This window comes from Zingiber officinale, chromosome 8A (genome assembly GCF_018446385.1).
Source record: "Zingiber officinale cultivar Zhangliang chromosome 8A, Zo_v1.1, whole genome shotgun sequence".
Taxonomy (NCBI): Eukaryota; Viridiplantae; Streptophyta; class Magnoliopsida; order Zingiberales; family Zingiberaceae; genus Zingiber; species Zingiber officinale.
The window spans coordinates 49,339,305-49,356,923 of NC_056000.1; the positions used below are offsets into that span (position 1 = coordinate 49,339,305).

At 38.5% G+C, this 17,619-nt stretch overlaps 1 protein-coding gene across 2 annotated transcripts; it reads right to left on the reverse strand.

The window, feature by feature from the left end:
* Window positions 1–15: 15 nt before the first annotated feature.
* On the reverse strand, window positions 16–5,750 carry LOC122008975 (mitogen-activated protein kinase kinase kinase 1-like). Of its 2 annotated transcripts, none has more exons than XM_042564920.1 (8): window positions 4,334–5,750; window positions 3,466–3,550; window positions 3,189–3,332; window positions 2,658–2,815; window positions 2,169–2,244; window positions 2,025–2,084; window positions 1,028–1,135; window positions 16–513 (listed from the first exon to the last, which is right to left on the reverse strand). In XM_042564920.1, exons 1-8 carry the CDS (start codon window positions 5,425–5,427, stop codon window positions 352–354), a joined length of 1,887 nt encoding a protein of 628 aa, XP_042420854.1. In that variant the 5' UTR covers window positions 5,428–5,750; the 3' UTR covers window positions 16–351. The 2 variants fall into 2 exon arrangements, with proteins under 2 accessions (XP_042420854.1, XP_042420855.1); XM_042564921.1 differs by having other exon boundaries at window positions 3,270–3,332; window positions 4,334–5,747.
* Between the last annotated feature and the right edge of the window lie 11,869 nt (window positions 5,751–17,619).

Sequence of the window (17,619 nt, forward strand, 5' to 3'; positions counted from 1 at the left end):
GCCAAACAAAGAAAGTAAATCAAGCACATTAGACATTCTTAAATTCTTATTTCATTCTTTACATATTCCATCCTCACAGATAACTGCTACATTACTATATTCTATCAGGTAAACCAAACATTAAAGAGTGGAGAATATACAGCAGAAGTCTATACATTTTGTGCAATAACCAAGCTAAGTTACATGGATTTAGGACTATAGATTCACTACAATCTCATGCAGCCAGAGTAAACATTGCAAATCGAAATGTAGAGCAAGAACCCTGGCGAAATGGCGACTAATATATGCGATCTTGGGGAAAAAATGCAACGCTATTGTTGAACGAAGATAAATTAGAGACCGAAGAGATTCTCAGCGGCCTTTTACAAATGGATGCTCCAATAGTTGAGAAGCATTAGGACGGTCATCAGGGTTTACTTGTACACACTTCCTAATGAAATCGCGTGCATCTCTGGAGAGAGAGTCTGGAATAGTTGGGGGTTCGCCGTGGCCGATCTTGTATAAAGCTTGCATCTGCAAAGTTAAACAAAAAATCAACATATGCTGATTGGGGCCAAATGCCACAGCCATGAATACGATCATTCGGCAAAAGTGTATTGCAATAGACACTTAACTGCAGCAAATATAGACTAGACACCACAGACAGAGATTCTTCCCATAAAAGATTGCTGAGAACTGTTTTCAGCCTTAAAATTGCATAAGAGAGTAACATCAATAATACAAGTTTCTGAGTCGGCAGTCGTAATTTGAACACTCGATAGCTACAAGACTTTCAAGCCACCTCTTCAGTTATTAAATCTATACAGTTTAACAAGTTAACTATATTCAGCTTGAACAAGTAAGACTTGTTCCAGTCGACTGATAAAATATAGCTTGACACCTTGGAAATCTTTGGACTAATAGAGAGGAAATGCAAACACACTCACAATAAGAAAACAAAGCTTATTGTCTTATCAGTCACTAAGTTACTAAAAGCGAAGTACCAAAGCTTAAGATAAATTCGAATAATGACGGACTAGTAACTAACCAGTTCCAAGTGAGGATACGGAATCTGGCGAGTAAGCATTTCCAGAACAGTGCAACCAAGACTCCATATATCGGCAGCTTGTCCATATGTTCTCCTAGGATTAACAACCTGAAAAAATGCTATGTTAAGAATTCCATTCGTACGATTATTTCGTAGTTATAATCTTGTGTGCTGCAGTATCATGACAACAAAGATGCATAGGGAGGATGAAGCAGACTGAGTTTTAATAAAGTGGACGAAGATACAGTTATGCCTCCTTGGCTAGTTCTGCAATGGTGTCAGACCTACTTGATTGCAAGTCTGGTTGATGAGCTCAGGCCTGATGTTGAAGGAGGATAGTGGTCCATCGACGGAAGGGAACTACAAAGAGGACAGTGGCCCATTGATTTAAATGATTGACTCAATGGTTGACCAATAGACTTGACCAGATCAATGCCCGAGTTGACATGTGCTTCAACAAATTGATCCATTGGTCCGGACACTGGACCAGCAAGCCAGAACTCATCCGGTTCAATTTTTACAACTATACTTGAATTTGACAACTAGTTAAATCAACACACCTTGATTTAGTGATTTAGCACCTCAAACTTAAATCTGATGGGGTTATGCTTCCTCATGAAATGTTGTTTCATCATAATAGTTAGGAGATTCAAGTTTGTGTCAATATCGAAGCCTCAATGAAATAACCTACCTTGATCCTTAATTACAAGATTATCATGCTGTGGATTATCTCGTAGATTGTTTTATAAAAAATGCTTCCATATCTTAAAATCCAAATTTGATGCATGAGTCCAAATTTCTGCCTATTTTAATGTTGATACTGAAGCCCCCAGACAAACAGATATCTTAGTTGATAATTAGGATGTCAAAATGCTATGAGTTATCGTGAATATTCTTTAGGCAAAGTGTTTCTCACTGAAACAACAGACTTCTCAAAACGTTTTGCAATGTTATTGAAACGTTCAAATGACCACTTAAAACAAGAAGAGGGGCTAACCTCTGGAGCCATCCAATATACACTTCCTCGACAAGATTTCAGCATGTTGAACTTGCTCATCTGAAATGGTTCACAACAACAGTAACAATAAATCGTATATTCAAAGAAATTGCATTTTCAAAGCTTGAGAACATCAGAACAAACCTCTTTTGCCAATCCAAAATCTGCAAGTTTCACCAAGCCATTCACGTGAACCAATATATTTGCACATTTGATATCTCTGCCAAAAGTAAGGATATCTATTAAGTTTCTTCTCGTAGGATATAGAAAAGAACAAAATAGTTAGCACATGCTGTTCGAAAAGCATATGTGTCAAACTTGTACGAGGAGATAATCATAAATGGTTCGTGCTACTGATATAGTGGCACCGAAAGCATTGCACCCCCTTCATTGAATTGTTTCATTTTTTTTTATAAAAATAAAGTTTGAAAGATCAAATTTGCTTGTATTCATGATTTGAAGCCTAACCACACCATATATAACATGGCTCTTGAGTGAGATTTAAACTATATATATATATATATATATATATTCAGTTGTACATAACCTCATCGGAGAAAAAAAGATCTGAAAATTTAAACATAATATCGTACAGATCAAACTTTCACCAATATAATGTAATGGTTGCATCACCTGTGCACAACATTACGCTCGTGAAGGTAATTTAATCCATTTAGAATTTGCTTGGTGTAAGAAGAAACTTGGGAGTCTTGCAAACGATACTTCTGGTATAGAGATGCAAGGGAACCTTGTGTGACAAGTTCGAGGAAAATATATAGTTTTGACGACTCCTACAAAATGATATACACCACATTCAAAGTTAGACAATGTATGTTGAGAAAATAAAGTGAAAAAGGGTAAGGGTGTGTTTGGTACGCGCATTTTTCATTTTCATTTTCTGAAAAACGCGCGTTTTCTTGAAAACAGAAAATGACTTTTTGTCATTCTGTGTTTTTCTAGAAAACACTATCTATTTTTTTAGAAAACATGTACGAAAAACGCAAACCAAACACCATTTTTTAGAAAACACGCGTTTTTCAGAAAATGAAAATAAAAAACGCGCGTGCCAAACACACCCTAAGTTTTCTCATTGCACCAACTAGTCCTTTTCCACACATCTAGTTTCTAACAAAGAATATTCAATAATAAATTGACAAGCTTTACCATATGAAACCATCTTGAAGGATAAGTTTGTGTGAATGTAAAGAACTTGGATCTATGAAAACTGTCGAAACAAGTTGTTACCTTGTCTGTCCCATAATACTGAACAATGTTATCATGTTCAAACTGACTCAGCAGAATAATCTCCTGGCAGGGAGAAGTAAGCTAGGTCAGAATATACTTACGACTGGAATTCAAATTAAATTTGAAGTATGAAAGATTTAAAGAAATTTAATAAACAGTTATACGATAAAACAATTTGAAATTAGCATTAGTGTACCTGCTCAAGTTGAAGAATACACTGCTGAGCATTGCATCCTTTGTCAAGCAAGGGAACTTCTTTAACAGCAAAAAATACACCCTCCCTGAGAATATAAAACTTATATTGGCTGGAAATAATAAGGAAACCACAACAGTTTATAACAGCCAATGCTTCCAATGGAGCAAGATCCAAGACCTAATTATTGTAGATAGTAGATATGTGGAACTAAATATTACTGAACAAACAAAGGAAATTATCATCCTAAAGAATCTGTGGAACATCAAAATCATATGAGAGGCCAACTGCGCGTTTGAAAATTAGTGAAGTTTCCACTTACAAGTTAGATAAAGATCATTCTTCGTGCAAATCCAAGTATATTAGAAACTACTCATTTTGCCTCAACACATGACCATAATTTTCAACCTCATTAACTGGTTTATATGCCACAAAGAATTGCAAGTGTGAAAGATTGAACTAGCATTTACCTATTTTTGAAAGTCGGAAAGAACTGAAATCAAACAAAAGGGTATACTTGAAGCACGAAAGCCTGGATGCAATAGAATTGATTCCTAAATAAAACTAACTTTTCCATAGAAGTGATTGGAACCCAAAATCCAATTATTGAATTCTACATATCGAGTGAGTTCATCCTAAATAACTTTTACAAGTTCATGAATTAATTAAACAAAACACCATGTCTAATAAAATTTAATTGATAGTATGGAAGTCTTCATGAAAACCACTGACTCTCTTTAAGAACAAGTAGTTAGTATCTAACAAAAGTACTCAATAAAAGCATATTGTATTCAATTTGCAGGATTGGAATATATACTAACACATTACGCGAATAAAAAATATGCGGATTCAGTTTAATATCATTACTTACTCACTGATCCCCTCATAAACTGAACCGAACGAACCGCTCCCCAAGAACGCACCACGCATCCATGACTTTATCTTCCTCTTGAACCTACCGTTAGGCGAGATGATGAATGTCTCAGTGGTCGAACAGGATGAATCATCATCATTCATCGTCGAGTAAGAAGAAGTCCCAGTAAAGTCATCAGAGGTGTCCCCCAACCAAATCTCCCTCAATTCCTCATCAGTGATTTCATCCACAGCTGAAACTCCTCCCTTCACCTCATCCTTGGAATCCACAGATTTCCTTCGACTGGCATCAAGACCACTCTTCTCTGGAGCCAAGGCTCTTAAGTTATACAAAGCTGTGCTGGCAGAGTCTGGAACGGAGGTTCCAGAGGTAGAGAGAGGAGGTTTAAGAGCTGATGGTAGATTATCCCTAGTAGGATAAGATGGTGTAGGTAAAAACGTTGTGGAAGGTGTTGGAGGAGAAAGAACCGGTGGCCGGACTCCTCGGATCCCTCCATCTCCTGCCCTAGACCTTGGAGAAGCACATGGAATCTCGAAAGGTTCAGTTTCAGAAACCCTATTATCAGGGTTCTGAACAACACAGGCCTTCCTGTCTTCTTCTCCTGAGTTCTGCTGCTTACTCTGCTCGTCTGCGGCAGACAAAATGGACGCACAAAGAGCTGATTTTTGCGACAAGGTGTGGCATAGGCTGTTTGGACTGTCCGGCTGCAGAAAATTAGACCTAGTGAGAAAATCTGCGGGCGATCGCACCTTTCGCTTCTCCCAATCGTCAAATGAAATGGCAAAGTCCTCTGGGCCGTCGAGACCGAGGCTGCGGCAGAGGATGCCCACCTCGTCCTCCACGCTGCCGTCGATCCGAAAGCTCGTCTTGTGGGCGTAGGTCGATGGCCAGATGTTCAGCGACAGAGTGACGCGGGTGTTGGCTTGCTCCTCTGACGCAGCAGCGGAGGATCCCGCAGACCACGACGCCCGCACTGCCTGCGCCTCGTACTTGATGTTTTTCAACGCGTTGCACCGCTCCAGTCTCGGCCGAAACCCTGCACCTTGCTTCTGCTGCTGAGGAAACTTCCGCTGCGGCTGCCGGGAGTCCATCCAGAGACGCTCCAGCCGAGACGCCTCTTTCTTATGGCTCGGCAATATGGCACCGCCGTAGCGCTAGCACAGCTCCCATCACCAAGACCCGCAAAAAGGCAGAATCTTGACCAGTTGACTCCACTAAACCAATCTAAACACGCAACCTTTGGCGCAAGAAAGGCAAAAAATCCCAAATAATTTCGACGAAACAAGCTCGCGCCGCGAAAACCATCAAAAGATGCTAACTTTTTAAACGAAACCAGAAATTCAGATCAGAAGAGCTGACGCAGCGAAGTGAATCACCAGAGGAGAAATTGCCAAGAAAGTCGACGATTTATGCCGCTCCTCGACGAATGGGAGAAACGCGACAAAAAGGGGTCCGCGGATTCCACAAGCGCTGTTTTGAGGACTTCTTCGCAGGGGGAAACGCGGCGGTGAAGACTCGATCTCGGCGGTCGGATCCGTCGCCCACCAATGCGGTTGGATTGGATCGGAGGAGATTTGCGTTCGCTGGGTGGCGTCACGGAACAGTCGTCATCAGCAGCCCAACGGCTCGGACAAAACTGCGAAGGCACTTTCGCACTTCCGTTTGGTGCTGAATCTCAGTGCTATCAATTTTTAGAATATTGTATTCTTTTAATAAAATGAACCTGTTTTTATTTATTTATTTTTGTAATATAAATGTTGGGATTTTGTTCAATTAATTTTAAAATAGATCATCTTCTAATTCACTTATCGAATAAATCTACGCACATTCAAAAGGGATCGACGTCTAGAATTACCATTCTATTAAAATTCAAACTTGCCTATGAATACTTTATCTTTATTTTAATTTTTAATTTTTAATTTTTTTATATCCCATTCTCACAATCAGATTATTCCCAGCCCCACGGAGAATTTTAATCGGTCAAATACCTAAAGTAGCACAATAGTGTAAGCATGAGTTTTCCATAAAATTCAAATTAGCACATGTCCCAGTAAACAATTGAACCTGGTGTACTGCAATATCTCGCTGCTCCTTACCGTTGTGTCATGCGGGTACAATAACTTATCTTTATTTTTTTTAATATCAGCTATTAGGATCTTATGATCGGACTAATTCTGAGATAGATAATTCAATTTCACATTACGCTCACTAAGTAAATTTAGAACATGTAATTGTTCACAGCTTGATAATCCAACATCATCAGTTATTTGAACCTTTCAGCCATTCGAAAATGCGCTACGCGAGAATCGAATCCTCGCTTCTGAATTTATGTCGTCTTGTTGCTAATCATCTTACCGTATCATGGGCTTATGATCTATATTTATTTATTTTGGTTATTAGATATTCAGCTCTTCGAATTGAGATAGACCAATTCGATTTCATAAAAAAAATTTACCTTCCATCAAAATAAATCAAGAAGAACTAGCTGAAGCTTATTTAAGTGGTCAATGTTCTTAGAATTATCATTTGAAAATTTCTACAGTACATCACAGTTTGAATTCAATCTTTAAATATTTGGTCAATCATTCGAAGGAATTAATTGTTGCACCTTTATTTTGGGTAATACATTATTTTTTTAGATAATATATGATACAGATATGTCATAAGGGTAGAGTTGGAATTAGGAGGGGAGGAGGGGTAATTTAGTCTTTCACTATTTAGCACTTTAAGGAGAGGGGGGCTTTTTGGCTTCGTGTCTGCTCCATCGTAGCGAGGATGATCCCAGGGACGTCGTCTCTCTCGTCACCGGCAAACCACCTCCTCTCTCTCTCACTCTCTCTCTGTCTCCGTAGCCAACATCGTCTCCGATCTTCTCGGCGCGGATGTCACTGAGTAGCCACACCGCCTGTTGCAAACCAGTCGCACCGTCCTTCCTTCATGCCCGTTGGCCAACCGTGGCTCCCCCCTTCTCCCCTACTCTCTCTCTCGCATACGCGGAGGTCGATGGTTGCGGGCAGGAGGGGCATCTCCTTCTCCACACCGACCGCTAGCACCGCCAAGGAGCCGCTTCCCCTCATGCCGCCTCCAGCTGTCATCTCCTCTCTTCTCCACGCCACTGCAACCAAGGGGACGACCGACCAAGAGCTCTAGCCGTCAGAGCCGTCGCCGGTGCTATAGCTCGCCGCCACGTCCTTTTCTTCCTTGCAGGCCCAGCCCTGGGAGCTGCCACCATCACCGCAGTTAGTGCCAGTTATCGTCGCCTTCGGGTTACCGACAACACTGCCTCCGTCTCCCTCTTTTCCAGCATTCGCAACAGCCCTCTTTCCCCTCAGTGTCGCTCCCCTCACTGTCTCCACGCTGACGCGCCTGTCCCTCTCCTAAGCATCTTTCCCGCTCCATCGCCGTGTGGTAGTCGTCCCTAGAATTATTATATTTGGCATAGTCAAGATCGACATGAATTATATGGGAAAAATAATATTTCCACGTCTATTATATTACTATGTTTATAATTATTATAATTGTATGTCTTATTTAATCTTTCCATTATTATGTTGGATAATTTGTATAAATAAACCTATTAGCTTTAGTAATAAGATTATCAAAAAATTTTATATTATTTTTTCCTCTATCTATTAATTTCAACATGGTATTAGAGCGAGGTTCTCTTCTTCTTAATTTTCTTCTTCCGAATCAGCAACCTGGTAATTTCGACAATAATAACTTTTCTTCTCTTTACATTAACAACTCTTTTTTATCGACAGTAACAGCTTCGACAACATTAATGGTAGCAAGACAAAATTATTATTTGTCCATTTATTTTTTTTTCTTTCTATTTTTTTTTTCTTTCTCCTTGTCTATTTTTCTCTGCCGTTTCTGTTAGAAGAAAAACAAAAAAAAACGAGCAAAAACAAAGAAAGAAAAAGGTTAGAAAAAAGAAAAAAAAAACGTGTAAAAAAAAAAAAATAGAGATGGTGAAAAAAAATCTTCTCTCGAGTCTTATTTTTCTTTCCTTTCACTGTCTTTTCTCCCGACGTTATTTTAACTATTAATTAGTCTTGTTATTCTTTATTACTATTCATCTTCTATTGGTTGTTACTCAGAATATCGTAATGATTCCCCTATACAAAAATTTTATATAAACCCCGAACCATTCCTACCAACCTATTATGTTTTTTAGAAATTAAATTTGGAATCACAAACGATGCTTAACATTATTAATCCAAATTCATCCATGTAACAAAATTGATTAAATATTTATTTCAGAAATCGACTTCTAGGTTAAACATAGTGAGACACTAGACATTCTTGGGTATGGGATCATCCACCACTTCCTAATCAAAGCTTTTCAACGAAATTCAATATTTAATTTCCTTATAGTAACCCTAAGTTTAACCACTAAAAATAATCGAATCACAAGATCGAAAAAACAAAAGAAACACAAAATCGAATCATAAATTCGAAACATAGAATCGTTAGCCTCTTGTGTTTGATATTTCAAAATTCATACAAAGAAAGCTAGTATGATGCGGAATAAGCCAACTAGTTATACCTTTCTTTGTAGTTAGAGACCTCTTGATCTTCTGTCATATTCCTCTTCTTATCTCGGACGTCGTGTGGGCGACGATCTACCAAGATGAGAATCCACCCAAGCCCCTTTCTTCTCCTTGCAAGTTTCGGCCACCAACTATTCTTCAAGGGAAACTTTCTTTCTTTTCTTCTTCTCCACAAGCAACCGACCACCAAGATGAAACAAGACCTCCAAGTGCCGCCGACCTCAACAAAAGGAGAAGAGAGAAAGAAGAGAGGAGAGGGTCGGACACCAAGGAATTAGAAGAGAGAAATAATAGGTGTGTAATTCAAGGGGCAACCCCTCCCTCTCATTTATAATCCTTGGTCATGACAAATATGGAAAAGTTTTGAACATAATTAAAACTTCCTTATTTTCTTTGCCAATGACTAATAAAGAAAATTTAATTAAAATTTACGCTTAATCCATCTTATGGCCAACCCCTACATGTCCTCCAAATAAGGAAAGTTTTAAACACAAAATTAAAACTTCCTTATTTGTTTCTAAATTTTTTTTTAAAATAAAAATTTCTCTTTTTAAATTCCCTTAATGGTTGGTTATAAAAGGAAACTTTTATAAATTAAAATATCACTTTTAAAACATGTGGATGATTACAAAAAAGTAAAGTTTTTTCCAAAATTAAAACCTTCCTTTTCATCTACAAATAAGGAAAGATATCAAATCTTTCTTTTAATATTTTGTAGAAAATTATAAGAGGAAAGATTTAAAATTTAAACTCTCTTTTAAAATCATGACTTCCACATAAGGAAATATTTTAAAAATTAAAATCCCCTTTTAATTTATTATGGTTGGCCACCACTTGAACTCATCTAACCTTGATTTGGTCGACCCTAGCTTGGGCTCCAAACTTGGCTTGGTTGACCACCTTAAGGTGGGTAAGAAGTTGGGTTTGGGTGTATATAAGAATTTATAAATAAGAGGCTACGACAGGGACCGAGAGGAGGAATTGATTTTGGTTTCCCAATGAACTTGAGTTTCCCGTGTTCGTCCCGAACACTCAACTTGAGTTCATCAATAATAACTCATACCACTAAAGAATTATTATTGAACTACCGCACCAATCTCATATTACTATATGACCTTTTTCTTATCATGAGTGTGTTAATTTCCCTGTGTTTAAGATATCGAATGTCCACTAATTAAATGAGTTACTGACAGCTCACTTAATTAGTATCTAACTCCAAGAGTAGTACCACTCAACCTTATTGTCATGTCGGACTAAGTCTACCTATAGGGTTTACATGACAATCCTTATGAGCTCCTCTTGGGGGCATCATTAACCTAGATTGCTAAGATACAGTTTCCTTCTATAATTAACAACACACACTATAAATAATATTATTTCCCAACTTATCGAGCCTATTGATTTATCGAAATAAATCTCACCCACTAATAAATTAAAGAAATAAATACTAAATATATGTGTTTGTTATTATATCGGAATTAAGAGTACACACTTCCATAATAACAGAGGTCTTGTTCTTTTATCCAGTCAGTATAAAAAGAAACTACCTCAAATGGTTCTGCTCAATACACTCAAAGTGTACTAATGTAATTTTATAGTCAAGATAAACTAATATCAAATTACACTACGACTATTCCAATGGTTTGTTCCTATTCATTTTAGTCGTGAGCTACTATTTATAATTTATAAAGAACTGATAACATGATCTTCTATGTGTGATACCACACACCATGTTATCTATAATATAAATTAATTGAACAACTACACTTAGCATATAAATGTAGATATTTGACCAATGTGATTCTTTATTTTAAAATAAATATTTACAAAAAGCTAGGCTTTTAGTATACACTCTAACATTTCCATCGTAACAAGTGCTTCTATTCACCATCGATTGTTGCCTAAGCCAACACAAAAAATCTCTCTGCTTTCTTATCGCCGTCGATAAAAAATTACTCTGCCGCCCATAACAAGTGGTTGTCACCATCCACCAAGCTTCTAATTTGTCGCTTCCATTGGACAGCAAGGTTCCTGTGTCAAGTATTATTTCTGGCCACCGAAAATTCTTCCAGTAAAGTCTATTACTATCAAGGGATGAGTTATTTATTTTCGATGTCAGATACTCAACAACATCAAGGTGCCCAAAAGCAAAGTTTAGACCGATGCCAAATTTATCATATCATTGGTCATACTGTTATTCATTGTTCTAGAAGATTTGATTGGTCATATAGTCGGAGAAGATGCCAAATTTGTCTCAGAATTGGACATATTGGTATTCAATGTCCTAAAAGATTTGACTCAAATTTTGCTGGTGGTACTGCAGCATTGGGACAACTAAATGTTTCACAATGAGAGCACGCATCTTCAAATCGACCACCACCTTCTTGGCATTCTACAACCCAGTCATCTCATTCTGGAGCATTCTCACATTCTATCTCTCCTAATATAGTTTCATCGACTCTTGAGAACCCAAGATGGGATCCGAATTATGGAGCAACTCATCATGTTACACAGAAATATAATATTATCATAGAAGCTTCGCCTTATGATGGACCCGATATGGTACAGATAGGTAATGGCTCAGGTTTGCAAATTACTCACATTGAGAACACATCTTTTCACTCATGCAATTGTACTTTTTGCATGCGCAACACTCTTCATGTTCCTTCTATTATTAAAAATTTGTTTTCCGTCCGTCAGTTTGCTCTTGATAATAATGTGTTTTTTGAATTTCATCCTCATCATTGTCTTGTGAAGGATCCCATAACAGGAAATATTTTACTTCGAGGAAATATTAAAGATGGTCTTTATCATTTTCAGCCCACCTATACTAATGTGTTTGTTGGAGAACGCACTGATAAATTCTCTTGGTACGCACGTATTGGTCATCCGTCTCTCTGTGTTGTTCAGAATATCATTAACCAGTGTGGTTTACCAATTTCTTTAGTCTCCTCTTCTCATTTGTGTGAAGCTTGCATGAAAGTAAAATCTCATAAATTACCTTTTGTATCTTCTTCTCGCACTTCTAGTTTTCCTTTAGAAATTATTCACTCTGATGTGTGGGTCCTGCTCCTATTCTATCTAATCAAGATTTTCTTTATTATGTTATTTTTATTGACAATTTCAGCCAGTTTACTTGAATTTTTCCTATGAAAAGAAAGTCTGATCTCTTTGATATTTTTTGTCGCTTTCAAAAATAGGTTGAGCGCTATTTTGATCGTAAAATCTTCTCCCTTCATTCTGATTGGGGTGGAAAGTATCAAACGCTTCATCGCCATCTTACTTCCTCTGGCATCATTCATCAAGTCTCTTGTCCCCACACTCCTGAACAAAATAGATCCGCCGAGAGAAAACATCATCATGTGGTTGAAACTGCCTTTGCTCTTCTTAGTCATGTCATGATTCCTCTTAAATTTTGGGATGATGTCGTCCAAACCGCAGTCTACCTTATCAATCGTTTACCCACTCCATTACTTCAAAATAAGTGTCCCTTGGAAAGACTTTATAATTGTCTTCTATATTACTCCTTATTTTGTATCTTTGGTTGCACATGTTATCCTTAGCTACGACCTTACTCTAAGCACAAGTTAAACCCTCGCTATTTACAATGTATTTTCCTTGGTTATAGTAATTTGCATCATGAGTACCGTTGCCTCTATATTTCGATCGGTCGGATATATATTTCTCGACATGTTACTTTTGATGAATCTCTATCTCCGTTCGCAGTTGCTACCTCAGATCCTCCTTCAAATAATCAAGGCAACTATCTAATATCACCAAACAATATACTAGAAGCCCCACATATTGATTTATCAGGACATATTGAAAGTACAAGGGGGGATGGTATCTTAGGTCCTACTCCATCTCCACAAGTTCCTGTAGACTCGACGTCTAGTTGTGATCCACTCTCTAGTTTTGATTTTTATCCGTCTGACTACTCATCTCCGAGTAGCTCTGATGATGATATTCCTCGATGGATGCTCCCTTTAAATGATATTTATGCACGATGTCAACCAGTTTCCACTCGTTATCCTCTTCCATGTGCTTTTATTGCTTTTTCAAATTTTGTTGAACCTTCTAGTTTTACACAGACAGTCAAAGATCCAAATTGGAGTGCTGCAATAGCTACAGAATTTGTTGCTCTTCTTCGTAATGCAACCTGAAGTTTAGTTCCTTGTACCCCATCTATGAATATTGTGAGCTCTAAATGAGTTTACCGAATTAAGTATCGTGCAAATGGTTCTATTGAACGTTACAAAGCTCGCCTTATTGCTAAAGGCTTTAATCAACAGTCAGGTATTGACTTCAATAATACTTTTAGTCCAATCGTCAAAATTACAACTATCAGATTGTTGTTATCTATAGCTGTAAGCTCCAATTGGTCAATACACCAATTAGATGTTTCCAATGCTTTCCTTCATTGGCACCTTGAATAAACTGTTTATATGGAGCAACCTCTTAGATTCATCCATCCGCAACTTTCAACACATGTGTGTCAACTTCAGAAGTCTATATATGGTCTTCGACAAGCACCTCGTGCATGATTTCATTATCTATATACCTGGCTTCATGCCCAGGGATTTTCTGGCTCAAAAACAGACTCTTCCCTATTTTATAAATGTAATGAGGAATTTTCAATATTTGTTCTGATTTATGTGGATGATATATTAATAATTGGTAGTGATCAAAATGGTATTACTACTTTACTACATCTTCTCCGTCAAGAGTTTTCTATTCGGGATCTTGGCAATGCTCATTTTTTCCTTAGTATAGAGTTTCTCTCACATTTTAAAGGTTATCTTTTCTCTCAGAGCAAATACATTACTGGGCTCCTACAACGAGCTAAAATGGATAGTACATATCTGTAACGCCCGAAAATTCTCAAACTTGCATTAGAATTATTCTATGATTTTTCTGAAATTTTTAGATATTTTTTCGGAATTTTTCGAGTAGCGAACGTAGCAAAAACAAATAAAAAACGGAAACGGCCTAAGCGGGAATTGAATCCGAGACATATGGTTTACGGATAATTCTAGTAACCAGTTGAACCCAGCAGGGCCGTGCTGAAAGGAAAGGGAAACATTTATATTTAAGTTTAAGTTGGGCCGAAATACCCACTTAATATAAATAGGAAGTTAAGTGGGGTTTGGTTTATTTGGGTTTGGTTCGGCAACTTCTCCACCGAAACCTCACGCCTCTCTTCCTCTCGGTTCCTCTCTTCTCTCGACGCCCCCAAGCACAAGCAAAAGGAACCTAGGGTTCCTTCCCTAAGGGTCACAAGAGCACCTTCTGGCGAGATCTTCGATACAAGGACGTTCCCCTCCGCGAGAGGAACGCGTAGACGCGAGCAGCTCGTCGAGAAGGTCTTCGTCTCCGAAAACCTAGCGCTTAGATTTGTAAGAATCTTTGCACAAGAGGTAAGAAACCCCTCACCTGCAGTATAATAGCTACCGTGTGATTTTTCTGTGCATTAGTTTAGTTATATGCGTATGTTTTCGACACATAGGGTGTATTTAACCCTCCTCGCAGGTTTAGGGATTTAGTGAGTACCTTTAGATGGGCCGGACACATCTTTTCTCCTTCAGTTGGAGGTTTAGATGTTGTCGGGTGCCTAAAGGTAGTCTCCCTAATAGAGAGGGGAGTTAAAGCGCACTAAGTGTTCGATTAAATAACCAACTTAGAAAAAGAATGCAACTTAGGCATTTTTATTAGCACAGTTGAATGCATTAGAAGCATCTAAACTAGTAAATCAGTTTATTCTAGCTTATATGGGACTACGGTCCAATGGGTGGGCTCCCACAGTCGCCTCTAGGTTCAGACAACCTAGCTCTAGGTTCAGATAACCTAGAAAGAGCAATTTAGAACAGTTTAGCTATACTCAGTATTTTTACTTTTCAGTTGGCACTGTACTGGATTAGATATCCATTGGGCTGGGCTCCCATAGTCGGTCCCTAGGTTTAGATAACCTAGTAGCTCTACTAAATTCGGGACTTGCAACCCCGGGTCTAGTTAGAGATGCGCGCATAGCACGTACAGTTGTCGGGCCCCTCAGCAGCATGTTTAGTATTTTCACTTATTATATGTATACGGTTTTCAACTTTTCACAAATTAGTTCGTGAACTCAGTACAGCTCTAGCAGTAGCTCAGTATTAGCGTAGCTCAGTTCTTAGTATCAGCTTAGTTTTTCCCTGTGAATATGCTTGATGACTTTATGTTCAGCTTTAGATATGTCATGATTGTATGCTTATATGTCATGCCATGCTTAGTTTATTCAGTACATCCAGCATATGTTTTAAACAGCATGATTTAAAATCATTTTGCATCGTTGCATGATTTGTGAGGTAGATGGTTTCTTACTAAGCTTTTTAGCTTATAGATACTACTTTTCTTATACTGCAGATAAAGGTAAAGGAAAAGTGGATCAGTAGCGGAGGCTGGAGGGTAATGCTATCAAGATGTGTGTGGGCAGGAGTTGGAATAAGGATCTTCGGGATCTAAACAGTTTTACTTCAGTATTAGCACTTTGCGTTTTTAGTTTCATTATTCAGTTTTGGTTGTTAAGTGTTATGAAATAGTAAACCATGTACTATGTAGTATGCCAGGTTTAGTTTGTTAGTAATTATGTTAGAATGCTGGTTAATAGTTGTTAGAATGTATTTCCATTGATTTTAGAATTGTTGTGTGAGGTTTTGGCACGCCAAAGTGCTGAAATCAGAGTTCCCGGGCGAAATCAGAACTCTGATCGGTCTCCAGACCGATCAGGGCCTGGGCAGTGCCACTGGATCGGTCAGCCGACCTATGCTACTGTATCCTCCTGGATCGGTCAGCCGACCGATCCAGCACGATACAGTAGCGAGTTCCAGGTGTTTCGGGTGCCTGGATCGGTCAGCCGACCGATCCAGCCACACCTGGATCGGTCTGCCGACCGATCCAGTTGGGAACAGAACGACCGCACCTCCGATCGGTCTGTGGATCGATCGACATGTCTGGGAGGTTTAGTTCCTAGTCCCTAGCTCAGTTGGGATGTTCAGTTTCCCCTCCTTAGCATGTGTACACCAGCAAAGAAGGTCTTTAGACCTTTCTGATCAGTTGTAACCGTCCTTAGTAGAGTAAAATTTTAATTAGCCCAGCTTTCCGCACAGTATAGTTTAGCATAAACTGTAGCGACCGGCCTTACAGCCAGTACCTAGAAGGTGGGTCGTTAGAATATCCTATCTCCACACCAATCATTAAGGGTGGTTTCACTGCACCTTCATCCTCTTCTTTGATGTCTTACTCCCAGATCTATTGTAGTATTGTTGGTGTCCTACAATATGTCACAATTACACGACCTGATATTGCTTTCGCTGTGAATCGTGCCTGTCAATTTATACATGCTCCTACTGAACATCATTGGGAAGGTGTTAAGCGAATTCTTCGATATCTCAAAGGTACTATTCTACATGGTCTTCTTTTATATCGTCAGTATTCACGATAGTTGATTGCCTACAGTGATGCAGATTGAGTTGGATATCTCGAAGATAGATATTCTACTAGTGGATATGCTATATTTATTGGGCGAAATCTTGTTTCCTGGCTTTCAAAGAAGCAACCTACAATCTTTCGCTCGAGTACTGAAGTTGAATATAAAGCTATCGCTAATGCAACGTCAGAAATTATTTGGCTACAATCTCTTCTTTCAGAGTTACACTTTTTCCCAACTGTTACGCCTAAAATATGGTGTGATAATATTGGAGCAACTTATCTTGCGGTAAATCCTATTTTTTATGCTCGTACCAAGCATGTAGAGATTTCATTTTATTCGCGAGCGTGTGGCGACTCGGCAACTTTCGGTTTCTTATATCTCTACGGAAGATCAAATTGTTGATATATTTACTAAGCTATTATCTAGACAACGTTTCACCAAGTTAGCACTCAAACTCAACGTTCAGACACTCCCGTTGAGTTTGTCTAGGGGTAATGATAATAATGGAAATAATCTCTAATTGATTTCAATTAATTGAAATTTATTATATTTAGCACACAATCAAGATCGACATGAATTAAATAGGAAAAATAATGTTTCCAAGTCTATTATATTACTATGTTTATAATTATTATAATTGTATGCCTTATTTAATCTTTTTGGACAATTTGTATAAATAAACATATTGACTTAAGTAATAAGATTTATCAAAAATCTTTATATTATTTCTTTCCTCTACCTATTGATTTCAACAATCTCGACCCGCTCCAGCGCTTAGGGGTGTCGCGGTTGCCCATTACAGTCGTGGCCTTCACGCCGCAGTCGCTGCCCCTCCGCATTATGGCTGGTTGTCGCCATCTTTGAGAATTCGATGCTTATCCGGTGTAGATTCCTTATCGTTGTATGCCTCCGACTTGTGTGCCACTATTGTGTTTCTGGCATTTGAGTCGAGATTATGTTCCAGTCTTCATGTCGTCTCCGCCTGCGTACCGCTAAGTACCTCTCGACCGGTTACATATATATTCGTTGGATCTACCTCGAGCATCGGGGTATCAGTGACCGGGGCAACTCTATCGCTGGTTGCAGGTAGTGTTGACCAAAGCACTACAAAAAATACCATTATTACCGACTGAATTTTCTGTCGGTATTCCGTCGGTATATGACATTACCGACGGAATTTATGATATCGGAAGTATCTATTCAGTCGGTATATTACCGACTGACTTTCTTACCCGTCGGTAAAAAGTCAAACGGCGCTAAACGAA

What these genes read in the sequence shown, in the direction of transcription:
- LOC122008975 (XM_042564920.1), bottom strand. Translation starts at nt 5,427, where the DNA reads ATGGACTCCCGGCAGCCGCAGCGGAAGTTTCCTCAGCAGCAGAAGCAA. An exon ending in ATTTTGGATTGGCAAAAGAG is followed by an intron (nt 2,085 to 2,168) that starts GTTTGTTCTGAT and finishes GAACCATTTCAG; the next exon opens with ATGAGCAAGTTCAACATGCT. An exon ending in CGTATCCTCACTTGGAACTG is followed by an intron (nt 514 to 1,027) that starts GTTAGTTACTAG and finishes TTAACTTTGCAG; the next exon opens with ATGCAAGCTTTATACAAGAT.